The 25929-nt window shown below is 48.7% G+C and overlaps 9 protein-coding genes across 9 annotated transcripts; 4 read left to right on the forward strand and 5 right to left on the reverse strand.

Annotated features, from left to right (window-relative positions):
• Positions 1 to 3256: 3256 nt before the first annotated feature.
• Positions 3257 to 4951, forward strand: FTJAE_10421 (uncharacterized protein; the record flags this gene model as incomplete). The annotated part of the gene is made up of 1 exon (XM_037343262.1): positions 3257 to 4951. The coding sequence occupies one exon, from the start codon at positions 3257 to 3259 to the stop codon at positions 4949 to 4951; it is 1695 nt and encodes a 564-aa protein (XP_037202527.1).
• Positions 4952 to 5525: 574 nt separating this feature from the next.
• Positions 5526 to 7165, reverse strand: FTJAE_10422 (isotrichodermin C-15 hydroxylase (cytochrome P-450 monooxygenase CYP65A1); the record flags this gene model as incomplete). Its single annotated transcript, XM_037343263.1, has 4 exons — positions 5526 to 6442; positions 6498 to 6924; positions 6975 to 7067; positions 7118 to 7165. The coding sequence occupies 4 exons, from the start codon at positions 7163 to 7165 to the stop codon at positions 5526 to 5528; spliced, it is 1485 nt and encodes a 494-aa protein (XP_037202528.1).
• A 1303-nt stretch (positions 7166 to 8468) lies between these two features.
• FTJAE_10423 (Isotrichodermin C-15 hydroxylase) lies at positions 8469 to 9419 on the reverse strand (the record flags this gene model as incomplete). The annotated part of the gene is made up of 1 exon (XM_037343264.1): positions 8469 to 9419. One exon carries the CDS (start codon positions 9417 to 9419, stop codon positions 8469 to 8471), a length of 951 nt encoding a protein of 316 aa, XP_037202529.1.
• Positions 9420 to 11607: 2188 nt separating this feature from the next.
• Positions 11608 to 13396, forward strand: FTJAE_10424 (tripeptidyl aminopeptidase; the record flags this gene model as incomplete). The annotated part of the gene is made up of 4 exons (XM_037343265.1): positions 11608 to 12005; positions 12054 to 12095; positions 12143 to 13208; positions 13259 to 13396. 4 exons carry the CDS (start codon positions 11608 to 11610, stop codon positions 13394 to 13396), a joined length of 1644 nt encoding a protein of 547 aa, XP_037202530.1.
• Positions 13397 to 14732: 1336 nt separating this feature from the next.
• On the forward strand, positions 14733 to 15140 carry FTJAE_10425 (uncharacterized protein; the record flags this gene model as incomplete). The annotated part of the gene is made up of 2 exons (XM_037343266.1): positions 14733 to 14979; positions 15031 to 15140. 2 exons carry the CDS (start codon positions 14733 to 14735, stop codon positions 15138 to 15140), a joined length of 357 nt encoding a protein of 118 aa, XP_037202531.1.
• A 268-nt stretch (positions 15141 to 15408) lies between these two features.
• FTJAE_10426 (uncharacterized protein) lies at positions 15409 to 16179 on the reverse strand (the record flags this gene model as incomplete). The annotated part of the gene is made up of 2 exons (XM_037343267.1): positions 15409 to 15863; positions 15918 to 16179. The coding sequence occupies 2 exons, from the start codon at positions 16177 to 16179 to the stop codon at positions 15409 to 15411; spliced, it is 717 nt and encodes a 238-aa protein (XP_037202532.1).
• Positions 16180 to 17973: 1794 nt separating this feature from the next.
• On the reverse strand, positions 17974 to 19248 carry FTJAE_10427 (phosphoethanolamine n-methyltransferase 3; the record flags this gene model as incomplete). Its single annotated transcript, XM_037343268.1, has 8 exons — positions 17974 to 18298; positions 18347 to 18487; positions 18543 to 18580; positions 18642 to 18685; positions 18762 to 18902; positions 19040 to 19055; positions 19124 to 19150; positions 19201 to 19248. 8 exons carry the CDS (start codon positions 19246 to 19248, stop codon positions 17974 to 17976), a joined length of 780 nt encoding a protein of 259 aa, XP_037202533.1.
• A 499-nt stretch (positions 19249 to 19747) lies between these two features.
• On the forward strand, positions 19748 to 21041 carry FTJAE_10428 (O-methyltransferase B; the record flags this gene model as incomplete). Its single annotated transcript, XM_037343269.1, has 2 exons — positions 19748 to 20633; positions 20716 to 21041. 2 exons carry the CDS (start codon positions 19748 to 19750, stop codon positions 21039 to 21041), a joined length of 1212 nt encoding a protein of 403 aa, XP_037202534.1.
• A 1132-nt stretch (positions 21042 to 22173) lies between these two features.
• Positions 22174 to 24213, reverse strand: FTJAE_10429 (galactose oxidase; the record flags this gene model as incomplete). Its single annotated transcript, XM_037343270.1, has 1 exon — positions 22174 to 24213. The coding sequence occupies one exon, from the start codon at positions 24211 to 24213 to the stop codon at positions 22174 to 22176; it is 2040 nt and encodes a 679-aa protein (XP_037202535.1).
• Between the last annotated feature and the right edge of the window lie 1716 nt (positions 24214 to 25929).

A 25929-nucleotide genomic window follows, 5' to 3' on the forward strand; every position in this document is an offset into this window, starting at 1 on the left:
TTTAAATGTGCGTAGTTGCTTCCCTTAAGTTTGATTTGGACAGTAGTATTCTCAATCTATGCACAGACGTTAAACTGACATACAGTCTCCTGCAAGGCTTTCTAGGCCGAGTTCCTCATGCGAGATGTTTCTATAGTCCTCTCTAATCTAACAGATATTATCATATCTTCTCCTGGTCAAGACCTCAGCAGATGCCAATATTTTTATAAGAGGTATAACGGTTTTCCAGGTCCCGTCTGAGTTGATTTTAGCCATGTGTTATCATTCCATCGAGCTGAAATCGTTAATAGAAAATGTTCATCAAGCTGGATGCATTGAGTCATACGATACCAAGAATTATCTCAAGTCGTAGGCATCCATGATGAAATACGCCAAGGAAGACATAGCTTGACATTTACTTGAACAAGATATTGCTGAGACTCGAGAGTCTATGGACAGGCTGATTTCATCTTTGTAATTTGGATCTCACTGCCTTGTGAAGTGCCTGTTCAGGTGAACAGGATATAACCCTTTACGAACTGAGACCGCTAGCGTAGCATTTTTAACCTTATTCAGCCACCCGTAGAGATGCATATACGAAGGTGATAAACCTAATCGTAAATGGAAATACGGATATGAGGTTGTTTCACTACACAGCCACGTCTTAGACACCCACGTGGCCGTCAGCAGGGTGTCTTGTCAAGAACTGAGCCGTGCTGACTTTCCAGATCAGCTGATGGCAGTGCAGCAATTCTCCGGTTAGAGTCGAAGCGACTGACATGTTACTGTAACAGGAAACAGCCGAATCTTGGGGGGCGTAGGGCTGTGAATCCATCTGCTGATGTATCAATCTTGGCGCACTCGCTTGTACTTTATCTTGACATGCACAAAGGGACCGTCTGCCTAAAATGCTACGTAAACGGAACCAAACAATTCCCTTGTCCTTATCACACAAAGTAAGCATGACGTGGTGAAGCAGCTGACCTCGTCCTGCAAGCTTAAGTGGTGATCGTGTTTAAGCTTACACTGCCAAGACGCAAACTCGTATCTCAAGGTTGATCGACCGCCGGCCCTGGACAGAACAGAGCTTATCCGTACCCGCACTCGGCCGCAGCATAGTTAGACCGAGTCTCCGATCACTTTCGGCCAGGGATCTCGACCTTGAGGGACTGTGCCTTGCAGATGCAGATTCTCAGGAGCAAAAGCACCATGAGGGCCCTGGCCGGATTTGGAATGGGACCAATGCAAGCTCTTAATCCTGGTAAAAGTGTGATGGGTTCTTCAATTGGCCACCCAATTTTGTACACGTCGAAGAGGGCATTGACCTATCAGGGGACGTGAAATCAGGCTATTTGATAAGCCAGCACAAAAGACTGGCCTCGAACAACGCAGTCAATAAAGAGCAGAGCGAGCCTTGTGCGGTTTTGTGCAAGACTGCTGCGGCTGAACAATTGCCAAGAAGAGTCGGTGTCAATAGACAAAAGTCAGTCAGTCAATGGGCAAAAGTTTAAAACAAGGCGACGTTTGTGATCAACGTTTGCAGCGTTGATCGACACATTCACAACTGAAAATCGCATGCTTCATTTCATCGAGATTCTGTAATTCGAGCGACCAGAATGTGGCGCTTCGCTTCGGTAAGGGCAGCCGCTTAACGAGCGACAAATGATATGACTGTTATGACATTGAGCGCGTGCGCGACCGTCGGCCTCTATTACGTTAGCCTGTACCACACCCAGCTGCGCCAGAAAGAGCGCTATTTGGCGCTAAATGCCCTGTAATTGGTCAACCTGAAGGCTATCGATTCGAGAGTGACAATCCCAGCTGGGTGACATTCAGATGCCGAGGCTGCCGTGATAGAAGCGAGAGGGTCTGTAAGCTGACCAAAGCTTTCAGGGCAAGGTCAAGGTCCAGTCCAGGTCAAGGTCGAGATTGTCGAAGATGAGATCATGAAGTTGCTGTAGGTAAGCGATCGACAATGTAGGTACATTAGTGATGAGATAGCCTCCAAGGTGAGTGGTGAGAAAGCGAGACTATTGAATGATGATCCGTCCAGAGCCAAGAGTTCTAGCTCGTCATTAGAGAGAGAATTGTGAACGGAGATGCCGCTGATTAAATGATAATTCATGACTGTCCCTTGTTTACAGTCGCGATGCAAGTAAAATGAGGCCATTGAGTTTTACGAGGTTTTCGGGGTACGTACCAGGAACCCCCCCTGTAGAATCGCATCAGAGTTCAGATCCAGCAGCGCCAAAACGGCACCTTAGCCGGAACCGTAGCACGCTGAGTGCACTAAAAGCCCTCAGAGTAAATAGCGCTTCGCTACGCAACAGTTGAAAGTCCGGAACCCGTTCCCCCCCTCTTCTCTGCATAACGACCCCTGAACCATGACGCTAATCAAGGGCTCATAACTAACCCCATTTCTAACAAGGGCCGAAAATCTTCAACAGTCAACGCGCACGCTCTTCTCCCTCCCTCTTGAGTCCTGGGTCTTGTGCTTGCTCACTGAATAATTAACCGACCGTCTTGGCTTTTGAGTCGAGGTGATCGGCCTTTTCCTATCTTGGTCCGGCTGCTACACAATGCCTGTTCGGTCGTTTATACGAAGGCTGCGCGAATGGCAATTTACAAGGACTGACCTCGATTTAGAAGCGCAGACACACAGACCCTCGCCCGTCTGGGCGCATCCATTCAAGCTCCTCGGCCACTGTAAGTTGAGGCTTCTTTTTTGTCCAGTGTCGATAGTGTTGTCAATAGTTTGGAGTTAAGGGAGGGGGCCAAGATTTACTTACAAACTGCACTGCTCAGCACAGCCCAATTGTCTCCCTTGATCCACGCTCACACCGCACGATATGCCTTTCCCTACGGTCTAGCCCTTTTTCTTTTTGTTCCTTTGGTATGGCCATGCCGTAATACGGCGAGAGCAGTCTTGGTTAGAATGTGACCAACAGACTCTTGTGGTCTAGACCCCCGGAGGTTAAATCTGTTGGTCCCCAAATTGGCCTCTTTTATTTTCCTAGAAATACGAGATGTCGCTACCTTATTCTGTGCTCAAGATTAGACTACTCACCCCCTGGTCTGCCACCGCATGTCACTGCTATTCCTCATAAAACCACTGTCATCTGAATCTTTCCCTTGTTTGGTCGTGGGCGTCCAGTTCGGCCATCAAACTTCCACGCCACTCATTTTACCTTAATACCTTATTTTCTTTTCCCTTCTTTACCTCTTCACTCTCTTCATCACCTTCAAGCTGCAAGGTCATATGCGCTTGTTAACCAAAATGGCAGCCTTACTGAGGAATCGTCTCCTCATCTTCATCTTCACCATTTTGATGGTGTCGTATCTCATGACAACTGCTTCAGCTGCCCCAGCCGAGAGAGCAGATGTCCAGTATGATGTCGTCATCTACGGCAACACAGTTGCTGCGATAGCAGCTGCTGTACAGACCAAGCGCATGAAGAAGAGTGTTGCTATCGTCTTCCCCGGTAACACGCTGGGTGGCTTGACAACATCCGGTCTTGGATGGACAGACTCCAAGAAGGGAAGCTCTATTGGTGGCATTGCCAGGGAGTTTTACGGCAAGGTCTATACCTACTACCAGAAGACCAGTCCATGGACACAGGAGACGCGCTCGCAATATATTGCACGAAAGATTGGAGCCCAGCCCGGTCCTGCTATTGATGAGAGCAAGAAAGTTCAGTGGACTTTCGAACCCAAGGTTGCTGAGTCCATTCTCGAGAAGTGGATGAAGGATGGAAAGGTTCCCATCTTCCGCAACCAGCCCATTGATCGATCCAGCAGCGGGGTGACCAAGAAGAATGGTCAAATTACCTCTTTCAGAACTACCAAGGGAAGTGTCTTCAAGGGCAAGATGTTCATCGACGCCAGCTACGAGGGTGATCTCATGGAGGCTGCTGGTATCTCATACAGCACTGGACGTGAGAGCATCAGCGACTACAACGAAGATGCTGCTGGTTTCCGACCCGGCGGCTCTGATCAACTCTCAAAGGTTGATCCCTGGAAGAAGAAGGGTGACTCAAGCAGTGGCCTCATTGAGGGTGTTGGTCGAGTTGTCAAGGATGCCGTTTCTCTCAAGGGCAAGGGCGATGACTATCGCCTACAATCTTACAACTTCCGCATGACTCTCACCAAGCAGACCAACAACAGGATCCCCTTCACCAAGCCCGCCGACTACGTCGAGTCTCGTTATGAGCTCCTCTTCCGTTACTACGAATCTGGATACACTGGAACTCCTTTCACCTCACAGCTCATGCCCAACATCAAGACCGACTCTAATGCTCAGAGTCAAGTCAGCACTGACATGATCGGCGCTAACTACGACGACGACGGCAACTACGCTCTCTGGTCTTATGACAAGCGTAGACAGATCTACCTTACACACAAGTCTTATACTCAGGGTTTCTTCTGGGCTATGGCCAACCATCCCCGTATTCCCAAGTCTCTGCGTGACAGAGTCAATGAATGGGGATACGCCAAGGATGAGTACACCAAGAATGGCAACTGGCCTTATGAGATCTACATCCGAGAGGGACGTCGCATGAACGGAGTCTACACCATGCGCCAAAGCGACATCCAGACTCCTCCATCCCGACCAAACCACAGCATCGGCATGGGTGCCTACTCTCTCGACGTTCACCAAGTCGAGCGAATCGTCGTTAACGGAGAGATCCGCGACGAGGGCAAGGTTCACATCGCAACTCCCGGCCCCTTCAACATTCCTCTCCAGGCTCTTCTCCCCAAGCCTAGCGACGCGACAAACTTCCTCAACCCCGTTACCATGAGCGCTACTCACATCGCTTACTCTGCTATCCGTATGGAGCCTACATATATGGTCATGGGCCAGGGTGCTGCTACTGCTGCATGCCTTGCTATCGACCAGGGCGTGAACATTCAAGACGTGGATATGTCCACAGTGATTGCGAGACTCAAGGCCGACAAGGCTGTGCTTTCATAGACTAGCGAGTTCTGATACCATTTTTGCATAATTAAGTTATTGTAATACGATCATACATCTTTTTCTCATCTTTAAGCGTGACCAGTAGGTGCTCGAGAGGAGGGGAAATTGAGGCTTGAAGTCTTGACATCATCATGGAAGTCATATTTTGTCAATGATAGATCAGCAGCCATCGGCAATGATTGAGGCGCTAACTAATCCCCTGACAGGGCAGCCAAGTCTAAAAGCGCCTCTGACGATAAGGAATTTCCCTTCCGTGGTTAGAAGTTCGTATAATCGCCGACCAGCTGAAGTAGTGCGCCACATAGAATAGCAGATCAACTAATTTAGCATTGGGGTGTTTCAGTCCGACCGTTCAAATTAACAACCTATTGAACTGCATTGGAGTTATGAATATACATATATTAAGATCCTCCTGGTGCATAACCGATTCAAGGTGCACATGCTTCCGCGTTGCCTAAAGCCCTGAAGGAGTGATTTGTGATCGTAATGAGCGCAATCCCTAAACACCTAAAGTCACTAAGTAAACCTGGTTGCTGGATTCCCCGTTCGTATGCCGTGCGAAAACCTCCCCTTAAGTAGTTGCTACTCCGTCTCGTGGATGATACCGAACCATGAGCTTCGGCTTCTGCCAAATCAGATGCAATCTGACACTGGTAAGCCAGTCGAGATCCTGGTTGACAAGCTCCCAATCGTACTTCCAAGCGAGTGAGGCCATTGTAACTCTCGCTTCCATATACGCAAGATTGATACCCAAGCATCCTCGAGGGCCAAGCGAAAAGGGTTTGCTAGCCTCTTTTCTATCTCCGAAGTCGTCGCCGATCCATCGTTCTGGCAGAAACTCATCCGGTCGAGTGAAGTTGCGCTCATCATGCGTCGTCGCGAATCCATCGACAGATACAACGACGCCTTTGGGGACGTAGTGTCCATCGATAGTGGCCCCTGTGCAGACGCGTGGGGGACCAAAAGGAACTGGAGGGAAGATGCGAAGACCTTCTTCAATGACACCGTTCAAGTAAGGAAGATGAGCCACAGCATCACCCGTGATCTCGTCTCGCGACGAAAACACTGAGCGCACTTCGGCCTGAAGGTTGGCCAACTTGTCAGGGTTCTTCAGCAGGTAATAAGTAGAAGCAGCAAGTAGGTTTGCTGTCGTCTCAGACCCAGCGATCATGAGAACCTTGGCCTGCTCACGCAGATGAACAAGATCTAGGTTGTCTCTTTCCTTCCTGAGGATATAAGCAAAAAAGTCTTCTCGGTCGCGGGAGTTTCCCATTGCGACCCGCTTCTTGACCTTTTCAATTGTATGCATGTCGATCTTTTGTTTGAGATAGCTCGGCATCACAGACACGGCTAGTGTCATTGGGATCCTGAAGCGGTTGATGAAGGGGAGAAAAGTGAGGGAAGAGACAAACCCAAGAAGCCAAGTTACCCATTCGCTAGGTCTCCATTGATTCAGCGAGTCAAATGATTCGCCAAAAGTGAGATCGCCTTAGGACTCTGGTCAGCCTTGTTCTTGGTGATGGGTGCTGAAGAGACTACTTACCGATAACATCAAAGGTCAGCCAGTTGAAGACCTCTGACATGTTGGCTCCCGCAGTCCCAGGTCCTGCTTTCTGTCCGAGTCGCTCTAGGAGTAACTTGACGTGAAACTGTACAGACTCTTCATTATCCCTCAAGGCCTTTGCACTGAAAGCATGCGCGAGAGATCTTCTCTGCAGCCGATGATCTTGTGGATCTCTAGTGAACACAATATCAGGGCGCGGGATAGACGGATCAACAGTATAGAAGGTGTCACTCTTCAGGAACGTGGGTCGGTCTTTGGAAACATGATTGTAAATGTCCCTGAGTGCGACTGGAGATCTAAAGCTGAGTTCATTGGTGGCAGTTCGGACAACATCGCCGTACTTGCGGTGCAGATCGCCCATATAATTGATATAGCGACCACTGGCCCAACTGCGTAAGAACCAAAACTGTTCAAGGGCTTAGATACGAAGGGAATGAGGGAAGAGGGGAACTTTACCTCACTGCATGCAGCTATTTTGGGGCCTGGGAATTTTGCGAGAGGATGGAAGTACAGCCTGTAGATGATAACGCCGATGATCCACGATACAAACTGCAACATTAGCTTGAGTAAGTGTTGGGTCCATGCCGGAATTTACATACTGTTGCACCGGAGAGCATGAGCCCTTGAGAAACTGATAGGTTCAGCATGACAGTTGACCTAGAATTGCTTGGCTAGATGAGATTGATGGTGTTTTACCGGTGTCATATTAGAGATTCTCGTCCACCATATATGCTTCCTACAACCTTAGAATTGTGGCGTTCACATTTCCTGTTGAAGAGGATCACCGTGTGTGACTATTTGTGCATATAGGGTGCAAACTTGCATTATGCGACGTGATCAGGTTCCACCAACGGTCTTTGTGTAACGATCAGTGATGCGTTTGCGACTCAAGAGTGGCCATCAAGGGAGGGTTGTAATCATTACCAAGCTTAAAGACTCTGATATGACCTAGAATAGTGATCCCAACATGTCCCAACGAAAACAGGAGCATGCATGCTGTGCTGGATCATTGTATTAAACTGCGAAGAGATCTATGGATATTTATGATCGTCCGGCAGTTCAAGTTCAAGGCTCTTCGCAAATAATAAGTCTATTGAATGCCGATTTGACGTCAAAAGCTAGCGTATAACCACGAAGTCCAGGCTATGCCACTATTGTGTCCGTCCATCACATCACATCACATGCCGTCACTAGTCGTCCCTCGCTATCAAACGAGTGGCAACCATTCGCCCTCTGATATGCTCTCCCATCACCTACAACAAGCAACACAGTCGCCTCAGAGCTGCGGGGTCAACATCATTCACAGCGGCTTCATGTACTGGTCCTTTCCTCAACAGAAGGCAGCACCAAAAGTCGCATCATCACTGTTGGCTGCCCATCTAGAGGCCAGCAAACGTATGCATGTTTTACCCATTTGAGTAAGAAGCTCGTCTGTTGTTGCATACTGCGTAATGTTTGCGTGCCATTGCCAACGAGCTGAGCGCTCAAATGGGCGATAATTGCGATACCTCCCACCAACAGAGCTTGGCGAATGCTGTGATAGGCTATCAAGGCGCCTGTAAGATAGTGAAAGAGCAAGTTGCCTTTACTCTCGCATATTGGCAATACCCAATGACGTATCTTATCGAGTCACATGCATATCGGCTTGATTCGCTTATATTCGTCCTTTTTCGGATACGATGAAACAGGGAGTCCGTAATGGATGCTTGGTTCTTACATGCATGCTCAAAATATTGCAAGTAAGTAAGACAATAGGTGTAATTACTACGATATATGGAGCTCTACCGGATATCTTCCTCCGTGATGATACCTAATACTACCACCATGCTTCTATCCCCGCCCCTTGTCACAAAGTCATTGGTAGAACCAAGAAATTGCCTCTCGATAGAGACGCGATTGGATCGCGGAAGCCTTCATCCCTTCCGCCGTGGCTAACCAGGTTCGGCTTTACTATGAGGCCAGCTCTGGTAAAACAACCCCCCCGTCCAACATTTCAATCATGTTTCTTCCAATCATCATCCGTTCAGCCTCGTAGCTGTCAAGTTCTTCCTCTGTCAAGTTGACCATCAAGTATCTCCACAGCTTCGTCAAAGCGTGTTTCCCCTCAAAAGTGTCACGAAGGCCACCGAGCCTGTTTATAGCTGTTTCAACAAGCGATAGACGAACGCCAAGTTGATCGACAAGCTCATCAAGCGTTCGAGCATCGCTGCGACTCTCTTGGCAAAGAACGTATGTGGCAACACTTACCTTTTGTAATTGTCGAAGCGTCGGCTTATTGAAAGTTTTGGCTTCTCGTGCAAGGTCTTCGAGTTGTGCAGAAGCATAGCATACGCTGTAAGTGATCTTGTTGAGGTCTTGGCGAAATTGACCGTTGAGCTTTTTCCAGATCTCATTTCTGGCTTCTTGTAGCTCCTGTAAACGGGAGAGTAATGCATATGCTCGCACAGCTATGAGTTCCTCTCTGAATAGAGAATTCTCGGGGTAGCTTTGAAGTTTCTCTTCCACGCTCTCCTTCGCGATTTGCAAAAGTCTCTCGTCGTCGAATTTGCAGCCAATAGCTTGTTTCAGCTGCTGATTTTCCTTTTGAAGGCTGGTAGCAATATCAACAGGTATATAGATTGCATCAAGAGTCCGTGATGTCTCTTTGTTATTTTGTTCCTGTATAATATTCTGGATATTAATTTTGATATCGTCAAGTTTAGGCGCCCATTTCTCGAAGTTTTGGATCGGTAGGGGACCTCGATCTATACAAACACTATCATATGGCGTGCTGATATAGCTGCCAATAGTGATGTACAAGAAGAACAGGAACAATGGCAGTATCCAATGTTCCATGCCGAAAGGCCATTCCTCATCATCGTCATGTTCTATGTATTGTGTGGTGGGGTCGTTTCTGTGCATTTTGTGAAGATATCAGGGTGCTTCGACGTATCAATGTTTGAATGAACGAGTGGCCATCATCAGGTTGTCGTTCTTTTATTACTATTGCAGGTCTTTGTCTGGGATATTTGAGGGTCCTACGTCAATCTGGAAGGTCTTTATTCCTTGGACAATACTTTGGCTCAATGTTCTAGTGGCGTGCCTGAACGGAACTTCTATCAATGATAGGTATGTGAACATTGTTGTGTTCCCTATCTGTTCCATTGCTATGCCCCCGAAACATCGAAAATGTCTTTGTCCGGCCTCTTTGATGGGTCAACGCAGTTCAAGCCTGGGCTCCGCTTATCGGTTGGTGTTAGGCTAGAAATAGCACGCGATAAGGTAAAGCCATGTTTGCCGCTATAATTGCATCATTTCTTATCGCTTACTAACAGCCCCCAAACATCAACAGCATTCTCAACGTCCTTGTAACCTTATACTGTCCTTCTCACTTCAGCTCTTCTCCCGCATTCAATACATGACAGTCGCTTGGACGAAACACTATATTTTGCACGACTCTCTTCTTTTCGCTCCCCTCTACATCATCAATTTCCACCAGATTCATCGGTCGCATTAAATGCCGCAGCACGAATCGATAATATCCCCAGCGCCAGCATCACCGATTGTCCATGGAGTGAATATCAGCCCAAAGCTTCAATGCTACCACTGGTCTTCAGATCTTGACATTATCGCCATCCGGCATAAATGTTGCATGGATTACTACGGCTGCATCAGCTGCCATGAAGAACTAGCAGGACATCCCAATCAAGTCTGGCCCAAAGTAGAACAGCATGAGTTGGCCGTCTTGTGCGGCAACTGTCGCCTGGAACTGACAATTGCAGAGTATCTCGGGAGTGGTAACCGGTGTCCCAGATGTGATGCTGGCTTCAATCCGGGATGCAGGAACCATTATGATCTGTACTTTGAGATGTAACCATGAGACTTCAACGGTCGCACGACTCGCAAAACCAGGTTACAATCTACGTGAACCTGCGACGGCCAGGCTCAACTAGACGCCGCATCCCGCATCTCTAGTGTTAATGTTCTAGATGCTCGAGCCATAGAGTTAAGGACAATAAGATAGTTGAACATAAGGGTAGAGGCTAGGTCAAGGGATAAAGAGAGCGACTACAAATTGAGTATCACGATTGGGTGATCAACCTCAGATGAACCTCATTATTGAGTCAAGGATCCAGTTCGCCAAAGAAGAAAGGCTCATCATTACGAACGCTACGAGGGTGCTGCAAGACGATATCGAGAAGTATCATTAACTGCCAGTGGATAATACTAAGTACATCAATCTAGATTTGAGTCTCAACTATCACTTAGTCAGCGGGTTTAGCTCAGTTGGGAGAGCGTCAGACTGAAGTAAAAACTTCACTCAATATCAACCGATATCTGAAGGTCGTGTGTTCGATCCACACAAACCGCATTCCTTTCTTCTTTTGCTCACCGTAGCACCTCGTAGGCATTTACCCTTTTGCTGCGATTTTCTTTTCGTACCGTCGAGACATGGCCCTTCAAGTCGCTGTTCACTAGCGATGGCGTTATGACTCTGGGTCCTGGCTGCCCTCCGGCTGACAGTCTGCTTACTTGAGGTGATATCACCGCATGACAATTAGCAAAAGACCGCGGCATTTGTCATTCTTTTATGTACACAATATGACCATTGAACGTGCTGAATGGATAGGTCGTCGGAGTCTTGCTTACGCCAAGAGATCCTTCCGCTTCAATGTTGTCGGCTGAGGGGCTCGGGAGATTAGCAGAACCCACCTAGCGCGTGAACGTGAACGATGTGCCGGCCTTATCAGATTGAGCTAACAGACAGTCGTTGATGGTTTGCGAGTATCTCAACAGATCGCTCACGTCTGCTTCTTTCTACTGTTCATCTGCGTCTACAGTCATCACTCGTCAGTGGTGTTACGTTGAATCGAACCCGTCAACGTTGCACAGCATAAACAAGTCCTCGTTACGGCTTCGCCCGATGATGACACGACAAGCTGATTGATTATCAAAAGGATCAATCGTTAAATTAAATCTCAAGGATCATGATCGACGGATGCTTCCGCCTCCGTCTCCGTCTCCGTCCGCTGGGATCTTTACCCCTGCAGCCTCCACTTCACATCACTTTATATCACGCTGAGATTTCCCGTCCGAGCACTGCGAACTCATGGACTTTGTTCAAGCTCCTCTTGTCAAACACTCGAAGCGCGTCGGAGTAAAGATGAAGTCTCTTCTTGGCCCTCTCCTCCTCGGCGCGTCGCGCCTTGCAGCCGCGACAAATGGTGCTGATTCGCTCGTTGCCCGTGCAGAATCATCGCTCAAGTGGGAGCCTTGCAAGCTCGATCTTCCTGATGCGGCAAAGGAGCTGCTGAAGGCTGGTGATTGCGCGACTATTGAGGTTCCGCTGGATTATACGGACAAAAAGTCCGATAAGACAGTTGAGCTTCAATTGATCCGCTATAATGCTACCAAGGAGCCTTTCAAGGGCAGCGTTCTCTGGAACCCCGGCGGTCCGGGAATATCTGGTATCGAGACTCTCGCTTATCTCGGACAGGACTTCCGCGAGTAAGTAGCCCGTAGCGCATTCTCAAGAGTTACTGACATGGTTTCTAGCATCATGGGCGGCCATCACAGCATCATCTCATTTGACCCTCGGTATGTTTTCTCCGTCTACTTAATTGAGCTACACTAACTCTACGTAGAGGCGTTGGACGAACCATACCCTTCGCCTGCGGTAAGAATGCTTCTGCTGAACTCACCCGTCGAAGCCTAGAGCCACTGCCCCAAGCAGATCTCTGGGAATATGTAAAGAACGAGGGCTGGCAGACTATGCAAGCTATTGCCGAGTCCTGCTACGAAACCCAGCAGGAACACGGCCGCTTCCTCAGCACAGCCTTCACTGCCCGTGACATGATGAAGATTGTCGATGCTCTCGGTGAAGATGGCAAACTTCGCTTCTGGGGCATCTCCTACGGAACTATCCTCGGACAAGTTGCCGCTGCTATGTTTCCTGATCGCATTGGCCGTCTTCTTCTTGACTCGAACTCTTTGGCTGATGCGTACCTCACGTCAACTGGTGTTGGTGGTCCTCACGATGCTGAGAAGTCGCTGGTGCATCTGTTTACTGAGTGTGTTGAGCTCGGCACCAAGTATTGCAAGCTGGCCAACTACTCCGGTAGCAGCACTACTGTTGAGGACCTGAGAGATGCTACGGTTAAGACCTTCCAGAAGTTGAAGGACCTGAAGACTCTACCTGATGGTCTCTCATCCAAGGACTACCCCTATGCTGGCAACTCTATGTTGAAGCAGCTGAAGTACGGTATTATGAACTTGCTGTCAAGCCCATCCAACTATCCCTCAGTGGTAGAGATTCTGTCATATGCTTTCGACGGAGAGTACAAGAAGGCTCTCAGCATCTACAAGGAGGACACATCTGAGTGGAACCTTGGTACCAACGCATTCCAGGGTATTGCTTGCTCCGAGTCTTCGTTCCGTGTCAGCAACCCTGAGGATCTCTACTCTATGTACCAGGCTCATCTTGCTGGAAGCTCCTTCGGAGATGCCATCGCTGCTGACTACATCGCCTGCGGTGCATGGAAGTTTGACGCTGCTGAGGGCGTTGATACCAACACGCTTCGAAACGTCAATACAAGCTTCCCAGTTCTTGTTGTCAACAACGCAAACGATCCTATCACGTCCTTGAACCACGCCTGGCAGGTGTCTTCTCGATTTAGAGAAAGTCGACTATTGATCAACGAGGGAGTTGGGGTAAGTCTACTTCCATGATTTTGATAGGATTTTTAGCTAACACTCTACAGCATGGAGTCACTTCACACGCTTCTAACTGTACTCTTGAGGCTATTGCTGCTTACTTTGTTGACGGTACTCTTCCAGAGGTTGGTACGAGGTGCAAGCCCAATATGCCCGCTTTCAAGGTCGCTCTCCCCAACGCCTAAGTTGCTTAGCTTGGTGCTGCTGCAGAAGACGGTGAAGATGAGGATAAGGTTGTAAGACGTTTGTATCACTATATATCATGTATTAAAATGGCCTATTCCCAGAAAAAGCGTAATAACTGCATACCGCTAGTGCATCATCGGCCGCCCTTGTCTGTGCCACCTGATAACCCTGCAAGCAACGAGACATGTATCCTTTCAAGACGGAGTTGGCGGAGGATGTCGTGAACCCGTCGTCAACAGGAGCGTAAGGTTAAAAATAAAACAGCAAAAGGTCTAGCTCGTATGCTTATCCAAACATGGTTATATGAATAAGCGGAGTTCCAGAACCTTATGGATCAAGGCAGCCAAGATTTGTGATACCCGAAGAGAAGCGTGACCAACTTTCGAGAACTTTGGTTCATGTTGCATTGCATATACGTCGTGTTTGACGATGTGACGCGTGGAAGCAGAATCAGCGGATGAACCGGGCGGCTCCCGCATCATGAGTATCGTGAGATTCCATCATAACCGGATTATCGGCGGGAAATGCGGGGGACGATGATGTAAACTCATCTCGACGTGGGGTCGGAGTTTTTAGCCGTGTCTACTAAATTTAGGTCTCGACGCTTTGAGGCGATCAATCGGGAGGCATGGAGATGGCCGCGTAATAAATTGAGTAAGCATAGGATAGGACTTATGGATACTCTAAATGCTGATTCTGAGGTTCTGATACATACACGAGATTTGCATCGCCTTGCTGTGTTGTTGTGAAGTGAGAGAGATCTACCAGAGGGTTACAGTCAATGCTCGTATTTGACATCACCAGCATCACATGGATCGTCCCAATAGGGCCATGGTTCGTTGACACGGCACAGTCCATCCCCGGCACATGATACCTGCTGCATATTTCTCGAGTTCCACTGATCGACTCTGATAGCAGCGGAGTTAATTCTCTGCAAAAATGATTGGGAAAAGCGTCTGCTTGATCGGCTTTGGCCGTCTGCTGGAAAAGATACGAGCTGTACTCCGTAGTGGGCTCACACTGCTGTATTGCTAGCGCTGACAGTGCAGCTCGTATCGCGGCTGGTTCTGTATCGGGCTTCAATTTTCAGCTGTACTTCCTGAAGCATCAGACACTTACAGCCACAGACTTGACGTAGTGATCTTCTCTCTCAGCCCATTAATGTCTTAGTAGAATGTAAAGTTGCGTTGAGTATCTCGGATTTATTTAAAGTCAACTCCATTCCCGCAATAGACCAAACTCTCATCATCACTCAACAGCCATCAATCACTCACCCCGCACTACAACACTGAGTTACATAGCTCACATTCACATCTTCACATTTCAACCACCAAAATGCATTTCGCTACCATTATTGCTACTGCTGCGCTCGCCATGGGCGTCGCTGCTGAGCCTGCCTCTGACGATCTTCCCTTCAACGTCATTTCTGCGCGCATTTGGAGCTCTAAGGACTGCGGAGGTGACAACAATAACGGAAACCTCGGCGAACTGACCACGCATCGTGATGAACTCAATGAATGCTTCAAGTTCAGCGACAAGGTCAAGTCCGTGAGCCAGTATGAGCATGCCAAGGGCTGCAAGCGTAAGAACTACTTCTCTCCTCAGGATATAAGACTTACTGACATGTGCATAGTCCTTCTCTTCACAGACAGCAACTGCAAGCGTGGACAGAAGACTGTCAAGGATGACCAGTGTCGCGAGACTTCTTCTCACTTCAGTAGCTACAAGACTGTTTGCAACTGAGAGGACATGACTGATGAGATATAATGATGCCTTCATGGGCGCGACATGATAATGGACTAATTAATGGACGAGTGGATAATGGCAGCATGAGACGGAGTTATGGACATTCCTTTGGCAAAGAGGTCGTATGAATTAATATACAGCATTGAATTAACTAATGATTATGCGTGACTTGAACCAGATCCACTGTCTAAACTCCCTCTATGCTTGTCTTGTCTTCTAAGGGGCATATCCGGCATACCCTGGTCTCATATCTTGAACGTGTCGCTTAAGCAGTGCCCTGGGTGAGGTAGCCAGTGAGGCCATCGAAGATGTTGGAGACAGGCTGGATGATGGGTCCCAGAGGAGTGCCCGAAAGTGTGTCGAGGATGTTGGAGAGGATGTCGACCAGACCGGGGACGATGTCGCCGATGAGCTGAGTGACGAGGCCGAGGAGAGTGGCGACGGTCTGGAAGAGGAGCTCGAAAGCGCTGCCGATAACGTTGTCGAGGCCAAGGATGCTCAGGACCTCCTTGGCGACCCCAACGAGCTCGTGGAGAAGCTGGATAACGAGGCCGAGAATGACCTTGACGTCGGGGATGTTGATCTTGATGCTGACGACATCCTTGAGCTGGTTGACAACGGCGGTGAGGAGCTCGTTGAGGGAGTGGACCTCGGCAGTGACGACCTTGATGGCGGCAGTCTTGGAGATGGCGTTGGACTTGACCTTGGTGATGACCTCCTCTGAGGATGTTGTTAGCAATCATGTAACCCGAACTCTATAGTAGCTTGACTTACTGATGGTGGTGGTCTGGCTCTTGACCTGGTCAACAGCAATGGTGAGAACCTTGACAACACCGCCAGTGTTGGAAACGCTGACAGCAGTGATCTTCTTGGTAACTGTCTTGGTGACGGTCTGAGAGGTAGCGATGGTCTCAACCTGGCTGACAGCACCGTTGGCAACTGGGACAGATGGGACCTGACGAGCAGCAACCTGAGCAGCAGGAGCAGCCATGGCCGAAGCGGCCAGAGCAGCGAGGGAGAAAAGGCTGAACTTCATGATGAACAAAAGCGTAAAGTAAATAAAGAGTGACTTGGTGAGATCTTGCTTTGAAAAAAAGAGTGACTGGGTTGAGAAGTGAGAGTGGATGGTTGGGTGAATGTTCTAAACCGATTGACTTTTGGAGTTTCTTATATACACTTTGAGCAAGAGATAGATGATGGGACCCTAGATAGGAGACGATACTACACGACATAAGCGAGAGTTAGATCTTCAAGCTGTTTTTGCACGTCGGATGAAACCGACAGTTGGGATGGACTGGGGGAATGGTTCATCGCTGCTCTGTTTGGCTTGATGGTTGGTGTTGAAACACGCGATTGTGGAGCGATGAAACATCGCCAACTGCCGAGTCGATCGCAATAAACAAAACGTTGGATTCCGCCAGAGATCGTCGTTTTTTGTTGCTAGCACAATGACGTTGATGGGACTCTGGCGTATCATCGGCCAGGTCGAGCTGCAGGGGTCCTGAGTAGTTGGAGATAGCTTCTTCTGTGATCTGTAAGGCTGTGACTCAGCATCCAGATAAATCCTCCAGGAAGCCCAACAAAACGAGAGTTTTGAGGTTTCGAGCGATATGTGGTAGTCTCAATTGACTATTGACTGACATTTCTTCCTGGCGAGAAGTGTTCATGAAAATGTTATGACGCGGGATCTTCGGGATAGCACTCTCGCCAATGCAACGCCGATCCACCGTCAGTTTCGTTAAATTACACCCGTATCTTGAGGGCACATTCGAGCGCCCATGACAAAAACGCCCCGTGCAGAGGAATATCGCAATAGATAACGAAACTTCGCTCATTTCCATCTCGTTTTCATTTTGTCCAACCTCCTTTTCCTTGGTTCCGGGACAGCCTTCAACGACTCGGTTGGTGTCCGAAGGAAGTTCATCCAGTATGACGGTATTGGATAAGCATAATAGATTACGGTGGAGTCTGGGAATTGTCTGCGTTGGCGTATAACCGTGCGGCTCATCACGCTGCCAGGTTGAGTCATGCTAGTGAAGTGATGTATATCTGTCAGAAATTGTCAAGGTAGACGCATGCTTTGTATGTCACGGGAGTCTTGAGTGACCTTTGTCATTCACATTGGTGTTCCTATTTAGGCAGGATTCATACCAGTAGATTCAGGAGACTTCACCTCTGCTAGCTATCAAATGACGTCTTAAAGTAAGAGGATTATGCTAGAGCTGGATGAGGCATCAATCTAACTTAAGCATGGGCCTGCATGGTCACGGAATCTTCCCCTAGCTTCAAGCAATCTAATACCAAGGAGAATAAAGGAGGTTTAGAGAGAACCCCTCGAAAAAAATCCAGAAGGACAGCCCCGTCAGGCAGTGGTTCAATTCTACTTACCCCTGATCGCCACGCGAGGAACAGGGGAAAGGTCTAAGCGTCAATGTGACCCTGACTCGCAAGACATGACAAACCTAATCTACAGGGTAACCGAGAGTCAAATAAACAGAATACTAATAATTGAATTGAGTTTCTCGTCAAAAATGTAGTATTGATGGTTTGCTTGCTGATACCTTATCTTCAAACACACGGCATCTCTATTGTAAGGTAGACAGAAGCGTTGGTCTTGCTGTTAGGAATCCTCTTTTGGCTTCTGAGCGTAAACAACGTAGCTGTAGAGACGTTAGAACGATTAAGAGTACCACGTCTCTCCCTCTAGGTAGGTGAAGACTTCCAGGGTAAACTTACTAAGGCCAGTACCCATGCATCCTAGGATTCTCAATTTCCTTTCTCAAAATGCAAGGAAGACAGTAACTTCAGCATCTGTCCATCCAAGTCCTTTCTAAAACATCCTCGTTACCATGGCTTCAAGTCCACTTAGCAGATTCTCCATCTCCCAAGCCCCCAGGAGCTTCATACGCGGATCTTTAGGCCACGGGTTGAACGGAAGCTTAAAAACTCGCTCTGTGACGTTTTGGTACCCGCGTTCTTCAAGCCAGCCCTTCCATCGCATCGGGTCAGTCAGACTGGCACCAAACTTCGCAGAGCCTTGCTCCATCATTGTTGAGAATTTGCGGAGATAGCTGTCTTCGGGGATGGAGTCGTCGTCGCACCCGAGAACGCCGACGATGGCTTGGAACTCGACCCAGCCGCCTCCTCGAAGATGTCTGGTGGAATTAGTATCGATATCGCATACGAGCAGAGTTAGGGCTCACGTGTATGTTTGGTCAATCAGGGCTGGCCAGTCTCGAATTGCTAGCAGAAGATCACGGGCATAAACAAAGTCAAAGCTGTCTTCTCTCCATGTCCATTCTCTTTCAATATCGTCTACCTCAAAGTGACAATTTGGTGGCACCCTATCAAACATTAGTTCCAGAAAGTCTCACAGTTGTGCTCGCATCGATCACTTACCAGTCAGGTTGCGTCGGTGCAACATCTGTCCCAATGACCTGGGAACTTGTCAGTCACTGCTCACCCGATGTAACCACGGAAGCAAGATCCTGTACTCACCTCTGCAGATGAAAACTCTTCTGCCATTTCGATTGACCATATCCCTTTTATCGAGATTATCAGCAAGGAATTACTTATCAATACGCTGCTGTCACTGCCAAGAAATGAGGCTTCACGAACCTGTACCACAGCCGAGATCTAGAATTCTCTGGGGCTTCTCTAAAGGCGCCAAGTAACGGTTCTTTCCAATCAACGCGCAGTATTTAGCATGGCACATATCGATGCGATCAAGCTCAGCCTCATCCATTGGCAATCCGTATTCTGAAAATTGTCAGCACTGACCAAGCGATTTACTCTGGGAGACTTGCCCTCTTTGCCATACACGGCATAGGTTCTTCCGCCCTCGACCTTTCCATGTAGGATAGAGGAAGTCAGGGATGTCAAAGACGACCGCTCACTCTCATTATCATAAGCCTATTTGACCGGATCGTTGGTTAGCAGGTAGAGCCTTCTGGATGAGTCGTATCAATAGGCCCACTAACCTCATCCTCAGTGACATTCTGCAAAGCCTAGACAAATCCGTTTAGTCCGACTTCAGCCCTACATGGAATAAACTTACAGCGTCAGGCTGTATAACCTCTTCTTCGGGAGCACGAGGAGACGACATTGCGACACTGTTAGTAACACAATCGTTTGTGTATTAGAATCATGCAAAGTGGACACGGTCAAAAGGAGAAGTTGAGCAAATGTCGAAACAAACTCGCCATAGTGATAATCATCCTCGCTACTGCGATAAATGCCACCGGACCAAGCTCCCATCACTTGGGCCGTGCCGCAGTTCAAACTCCAGTTTATCGCGGATATAATATTCTGATTGGGTCGTGATCTGCATGGTTGAGGCACTTTACCCGGGATTACAGAACCTGGGCTGGGTATATACCCACCTACTAACCTGTCTTGTAAGGAAGTGAACGCTCATGGACTGATATGATCTGAGTCCTTGCTTGGCTGTTGATGGTGCCCCGCCTTGAACACTCTTAACTGAATATACTATTCACATGGTCTACGGAACATGCGGTGACAGTTGCTATCTCCGCAAATCCAGACTCAGCAGTTGAATCCTTCAAGCCACATCTCGACATCCCTAAAATCTCAAAACATTGACAATGGTTCATCCCAAAGCTGAAAAGGCCCTCGAAGAGGCAAAGAAACTGGTCGCCCAGCTCGAATCATACGAGGATGATCCCATCAGCCACCAAAATGTCCTCAAACAGACGGAAGCAGTTCGCTCAGCTTTTCAGGATCCCATGGATCAGATGACACACCTAATGGAGCAATTCAGTCTCGGATGCGCTTTCCATACCATTCTTGGAATCCGGGCATACCACGCCATGCCCGAAGATGGAAGTCCCATCGCCGCTGAGGAACTGGCTCGCATTACCAATGTGGCTACTACTGTGATTCAGCGTATTTACCGTGTTGCTATTAGTCATGGTGTTTTTGTTGAGACTGCGCCTGATACGTATGCTCACAATGACCTTTCGCAGATTTTGAACCCGAGGGGCTTGGGTTCATTTTTCATGATTGTGTTGGAGTTTAGTCGTGCTTGGATGCATCTTCCTGAGTACCTCAAGTCCCACAAGCCTAAAGATGTTTTTGATCTCAAAAAATCCCCTGCCGTGTACTCGGTTGGCAAGGAGCATTTGGGAAAGTCATACTATGAGCTGCTAGAGATGGACCCCGATCCTGAGCGACGCGAGCTTTGGAACGCAAACATGGTTGCTGTTGATGAGTTGATGCCTGTCGTTGGCATGTTCCCCTTTGCATCGCTCAAAGACGAAGTGGCTCAGGATCCGGAACGACCTTTCTTGGTGGATATCGGTGCCGGCCGTGGTCAGTCGTGCATCGCCATCCGCAAAGACATTAGTGATGCCTTTGACGCGAAGTATATCCTCCAGGACCTCCCTGGTGTCATAGACTCGATGGACCCCAAGGAATATCCAGACTTTGAACTTATGACTTACGATGCCTTTACTCCGCAGCCTATCAAGAGTAAGTGACTCCCCAGAGTCGGCAGACATACTGTAGTCTGTAACCACGCCTCTGATTCATATCAATGACTGACTTGTCGCAGACGCCCGCATCTACTTTATGCGCCGCTTCCTTCATGACTTCTATACGCCAGTATGTATCGAATTCGTCAAGAACACCGCGTCAGCCATGGGACCCGATTCCCGTCTGATCATATGCGACCAGCTGATTCCCGACATGGTCGAGAAAGACAAGTTCACAGATCTGTACTGGCTCGATTTTGCACTTCTCGCCATGACTGGGCAGGAGAAGAAGAAGGCAGACTTCGAGGAGATCTTTGAAGCTGCTGGTCTGGAGCTAGTCAAGATTTACCCATCTGCCTATGGATGTACTGCGATGCTGGAGGCGAGGTTGAAGAAGCCTGAGTAGGTAATTTGGAGCTCGACAGCATGAACATGATACTAGATCTCGGTGGCAACTTTACTTATACGATGTTCTTTAGCTAGTTCATTTGATGTTAGCTGCGCAGCCCAGCTGTTGAACGTTCATGTCAGACATGAACGCTATGATTCTGTGAAGCTGTCAGCAAAAACAATGCAGTCATTCTCAACGAATATGATATTTCCCGCTATGACTAATGGGTTTTAGGGCTAGATGTCTCAGAGCTGTCTTGTATATAAGCTATGTCATCAACGTGAACATGACGTCTGTCATCCTGATGACACCGATCACGAGCCACTAACTGGTCCTCAGTCTTACATAGCGCCCTCCTATCTGTGCTACATTTATGAATGACAGTCAGCTGCATAACTTACGCACCGTCCAAGCGTACTTCGTCCCGACCCTGCTTAAGCCATCTGCATGTCTCTGCAGGAACCAAGTGCTTTCCCGTATGTGCCGAACATGGCTTGCATTCGGGTGAGCCACAGGGTGGTAACATACATTGACACGCAACGTAACTATTTCTGTCGCCTGTCAGCGTCATGTGCAATTTCTCTGCAGCCATTACCCGTGAAGCCTTAAAACTCTAATTGTGAACGTTGTGAACCTGGTTCCCGGGTTCGTGCAAACTTACTGGTCACTAGTGTCACTGAACAGATAAATGTCTTAGGGATCCCGTGTTCTTGATGTGTCGGGATATCCCAGCGCAATAGACCAAACTTCGGCCTAAAACAAAATTGACTTCTCTTGGTTCGTATTGCGCGTTCGTGAGTATACGCGGATTGCGGCATGGTCCGATCACGAAGGTTAACATGGATCTGGAGATAAACTTTGTCGGCATTTGAATACGGTTCTACTATCTCTAGTGTCGTAGTCACGAGTATGAGCGTCAGCTCGGCAATTGGTTCATTGCCATTGTGAGAAGTACAGTCACATATGAAGTTATCCAAAACAGAAACTTCATGCAAGAGATTTGTATTAGATAGTAAAGTGACGTCTGTGTCAATATATCCAACTGCAATTGGTATCAAAGTATATACATAATGAATCAGGATACTTGTACTATCCTCGCTAGTATTATAAACGCAAAAAATCATTTTATCGCAATGCAGACATTAGGTCAGACAGTGACCTTAATGGTGCTGGCAACGCTGGGAACACCAGCGTTGTTGAGGACGAAAAGCATCCAGTAGCCGGGGAGGGCAATACCAGAGTCATTGGGAATCTTGAAAGAGTACTTATTGGTACCAGCACCTGTCAGGGCCAAGGGAATACGGCGCTGATCAGTGTTGACAACATGTGTCGCAGTTCCGTATCGGATAAGAGAAGCGCTCTTGATGGCGCTGTTGGCAGTGACGGTGATGGTGCTGCCGACCTTGGCAGTAGTGGCCGAGACAGCAGTGATCTTGGGGCGGGTAGCAAGGTTACCGTTGCCATCGAGGAGATACTGAGGAGTGAAGATCTGAGCGTCAAAGTGGTTGCTCTTGCAGCTACCGCAAAGACCACCGCCACCGTTGAAGACAGTAGCATCTGGCAGCAGCAGAGACATACTGTGATACGTACGGGGAATAGTGTTGGACTGTTGCTTAGTGAATGTGTTGGAGGAGGAAATGAACATCTCGGGCTCGAGCTGAGCGTTTGTGTCGGTGAAGGGATTGGAGTAAGATTGGCCACCAGTGATGAAGACGTTTCCATCAGGGAGGATGACAGAGGTAGCAAAGACACGGGCGTGAATACCAGCACCGTTGTTTCCAACGAGAGCAGTCTGGGCGATGGCACCGGGCTCGTCAATGGTGAGAACGTGAGCGTTAGCAGTGGCAGGAGCCTGCTGGTAGCTTGTAGCACCGCCAAAGGTGAGAATCTTGCCCTTGAGGGCATCGAACATGGCAACGTTGCCGTTCATGGAGTCAGGGTCAATTCTGCCGTTCTTTCGTCGAGTACCAGCAGCCTTGGTGTCACCCTGAGTTCCCTTAGTGGTGTAGTACCAGTTCATGGCTGTGCTGGGTCCAGCCTGGAAAACACTGTTCTTCTTCCAGCCAAAGAGCCAAGCGTGGTTGTCGGCCTTGTAGACACCCTCCTTGTCCTTGGTGAGCATAGGGCCGACGAGACACTTGGGAAGGGAGGTCCAGGTCTTGGCCTTGGGGTCGTAGATTTCACCGTTCTTGCCGCCACGGGGGCCGCTCCATGAGCCACCGATGGTGAAAACACGGCCGTCAGAGCAAGTAGCAGATGATTGGTAACCACGAGCAATCTGCATGTCAGGGCCAGGAACCCAGTTACCATCAGGCATCAGAATGGTAGTCTTCTTAGCATCGTTGCCGCCAGTGACGACAATCTGTCCCTCACCGTCCATAGAAATACCAGGGCAGAACATGTCGTGATGGTTGTTGGAAACATTGCGGTTAGAGATGACGTTGGTCTTGGGGTCCCAGATAGAAGTGAGAGTGAAGCCACCACGGGGAGTGGTGCCTTGGAAAGCATCATATCGGTAGGCAGACCAGATGACGACCTTCCCAGAGACAGGCTCAACGGCACCAGCGACGGGAATGACGGGGAAGTCAAGAGTAGGACCCCATTTTCCAAGACCCTTAACAGGAGGATTGTACTTGAGAGCGTTGTAGACTTGAAAGTCGGCAATAGCAATCCAGGGATAGTCGGAGTTCACGTTAGAAAGCGCAATAAAGCGAAGATAGCGAGCAGGCTGAGTCTCAAAGTTTGTGATCCAGGGGTACTTGTCTCCCCAGTAGGTTCCAAAGGCAACGGGCTTTCCCCAGTTGGTGCCGTCAGAGCTGAGGTAGACCTCATGTCGACCAATCCAGTTACGGGTGTTGCCGTCTTGGCGAGGTGTAATCTGGAGACCACTGACATACTGGGTCTGCTTCATGTCAATAGTGATGGTGTGAGGAGGCGGCGTGTTGGTTGTGCCATATGGAGTCTGCCAGAAGGTGTTCTTGTCACCATCGATGGCTCTACCACAGGGGTAATTTGAAGCCTGGCTGGAACACTTGACAGTCCATCCCTTGCGGTCAATGGGGTTTGAACCGACTGGGGGAGCAGCAGCGAACTTTCCAGGCTGTTGTCCCTGCTCCTCTGGTGGAATGGCAGTGGCTGCATTGAAGAAGGCACCAAGGCACAAGGCCAAGGAGTAGAAAGACTTCATCTTGGGTGAGAGATAAGCGACAGTCACAAGCCTAAACCAAGAGTGGCAAAAAGAGAGAAGAAACGAGAGGGAGTGAGTGAACGAGCGGGCTGGAGAGGGAGAAGAAAAGGGCTAGGAGACGGACGATGCATATTTATTGATTTCGTTTTTATTTACGACGCCCCTAAATAGGTACATGCAGTAGACGTGCACAATATGCAGCCCGATGCAGTGTGCACACCCATTCTGTCTGTTCGGGCGTTACTAAACATGGACAGGACGGGTCAGAAAAAAAACAGAGTTGAGCATTTTATGAAGGGACGGGCTGAACAAAGACGCACAGGCGGAAAAAGTCATCGGGTGCCGGGAACTCCAAGTTACATTGGCCCGTTCAGTTGAGGCGTCGAAAGCTTGGACGATCAGAAGCAAACTCAACTAACTGACTGTTCGGCTGTGTGTGTGCTGTACACCAAGTTTAGTTTCAAGAGGCCAGAGAGGGAACTGCCATCTCGATAATTCACACCACGAGATTGGCCGTCGTTAGCCCCGAATACAGCAAAAGACCTTGCGGCAGGCTAATGTGCGTATGTGCAGTAAGACCCCCTGTAAGCTGAAACGGCGAGACCAATCAGTGGATGTCAGTAAGATGCAGCCACAAAGGCCAAGTGTAAGTACATCGTCATTTATTGTGTTGGGGTAGGTACTTGGTTGTTAGTGTGTTGGGTTGGGCTGCCCGGGCCGGGTCTGCCTTGGGTCTGGGTCTGGGTCTGGCCCTGATCTGACTGCGACTGTGACTGTGACTGCGACTGACTGATGATGCCCAGAGGAGTTCGTATACACGTGTGCGGGATAGATGACGTGAGACAGAGAGAAGAGAGCTCACGTGCATGGGAAAAAGTCAAAGATCCTGACTGATTGAGTGATTTAAACGGCCGTGCTTATACATTTTCCCCCTGTTCTCCAAGTTCACCGCTGCAGTGACAGTGGCAGTGACAGTGACAGTGAGTGAGGGGGAACCTTTGGTGCTTACGGATGATTGCTGCAACCAACTTTTGAGGCTGCAATATTACATATGAAATCAATCAATGACTGAAGCGACGTGCAGATCGAATGCAAGTCGGTTCGTATAGACCCTGCTCGTGGCGCAAAGAATGCTTATTTTGGGTAACGAGACTGGCCAAGCAAACACTTGCACGTTCTCGCCCCAAGAGAAGATGGTCCCAATGGCGTACCCCACTGCAAGGTTACCCCTGGCCCTGGTGATCGGCCTAACGAGAGGCACTAAGAGACCGTTGATTCGTTAGCTCGAGGATCTCATCACGAGGAGAGCCTGAATGGTCAGCGGAATTTATCCTCCCTCTTCTTGTCTCACCCCAAAAAAACAGAGTGAAAAAGTTAGCCCGACGCGCCGGTTATGGCGGGGAAGATTGGCCCAAGGATTCCGGGAGAATGGAGGACAATGCTACAAGGGTCGAGGTTACATCTGACGTCCTTTGACTGCTCAGAAACAGAAACGAGAGAGGCAGCCGCCACTTAATTTCCATTCCCGCACCGTCTACCAGAAATTCCGCACTACCGGCCATTTCATCACATAAACAAGTGGAGGTGGCGTCTTGATCACAGGGGCTCAATCTCGACTTTTGCTCCCGATCGCCAGGTAAGTTGCTCTTAGTCTCTCTCTTTAGCTCCTTGATCCGCAAATTAGCAGCCAGATTTGAGACAATCCCCACTGAATCT

The sequence above is a fragment of the Fusarium tjaetaba genome, assembly GCF_013396195.1.
Source record: "Fusarium tjaetaba strain NRRL 66243 chromosome Unknown NRRL66243_c0000240, whole genome shotgun sequence".
NCBI lineage: Eukaryota > Fungi > Ascomycota > Sordariomycetes > Hypocreales > Nectriaceae > Fusarium > Fusarium tjaetaba.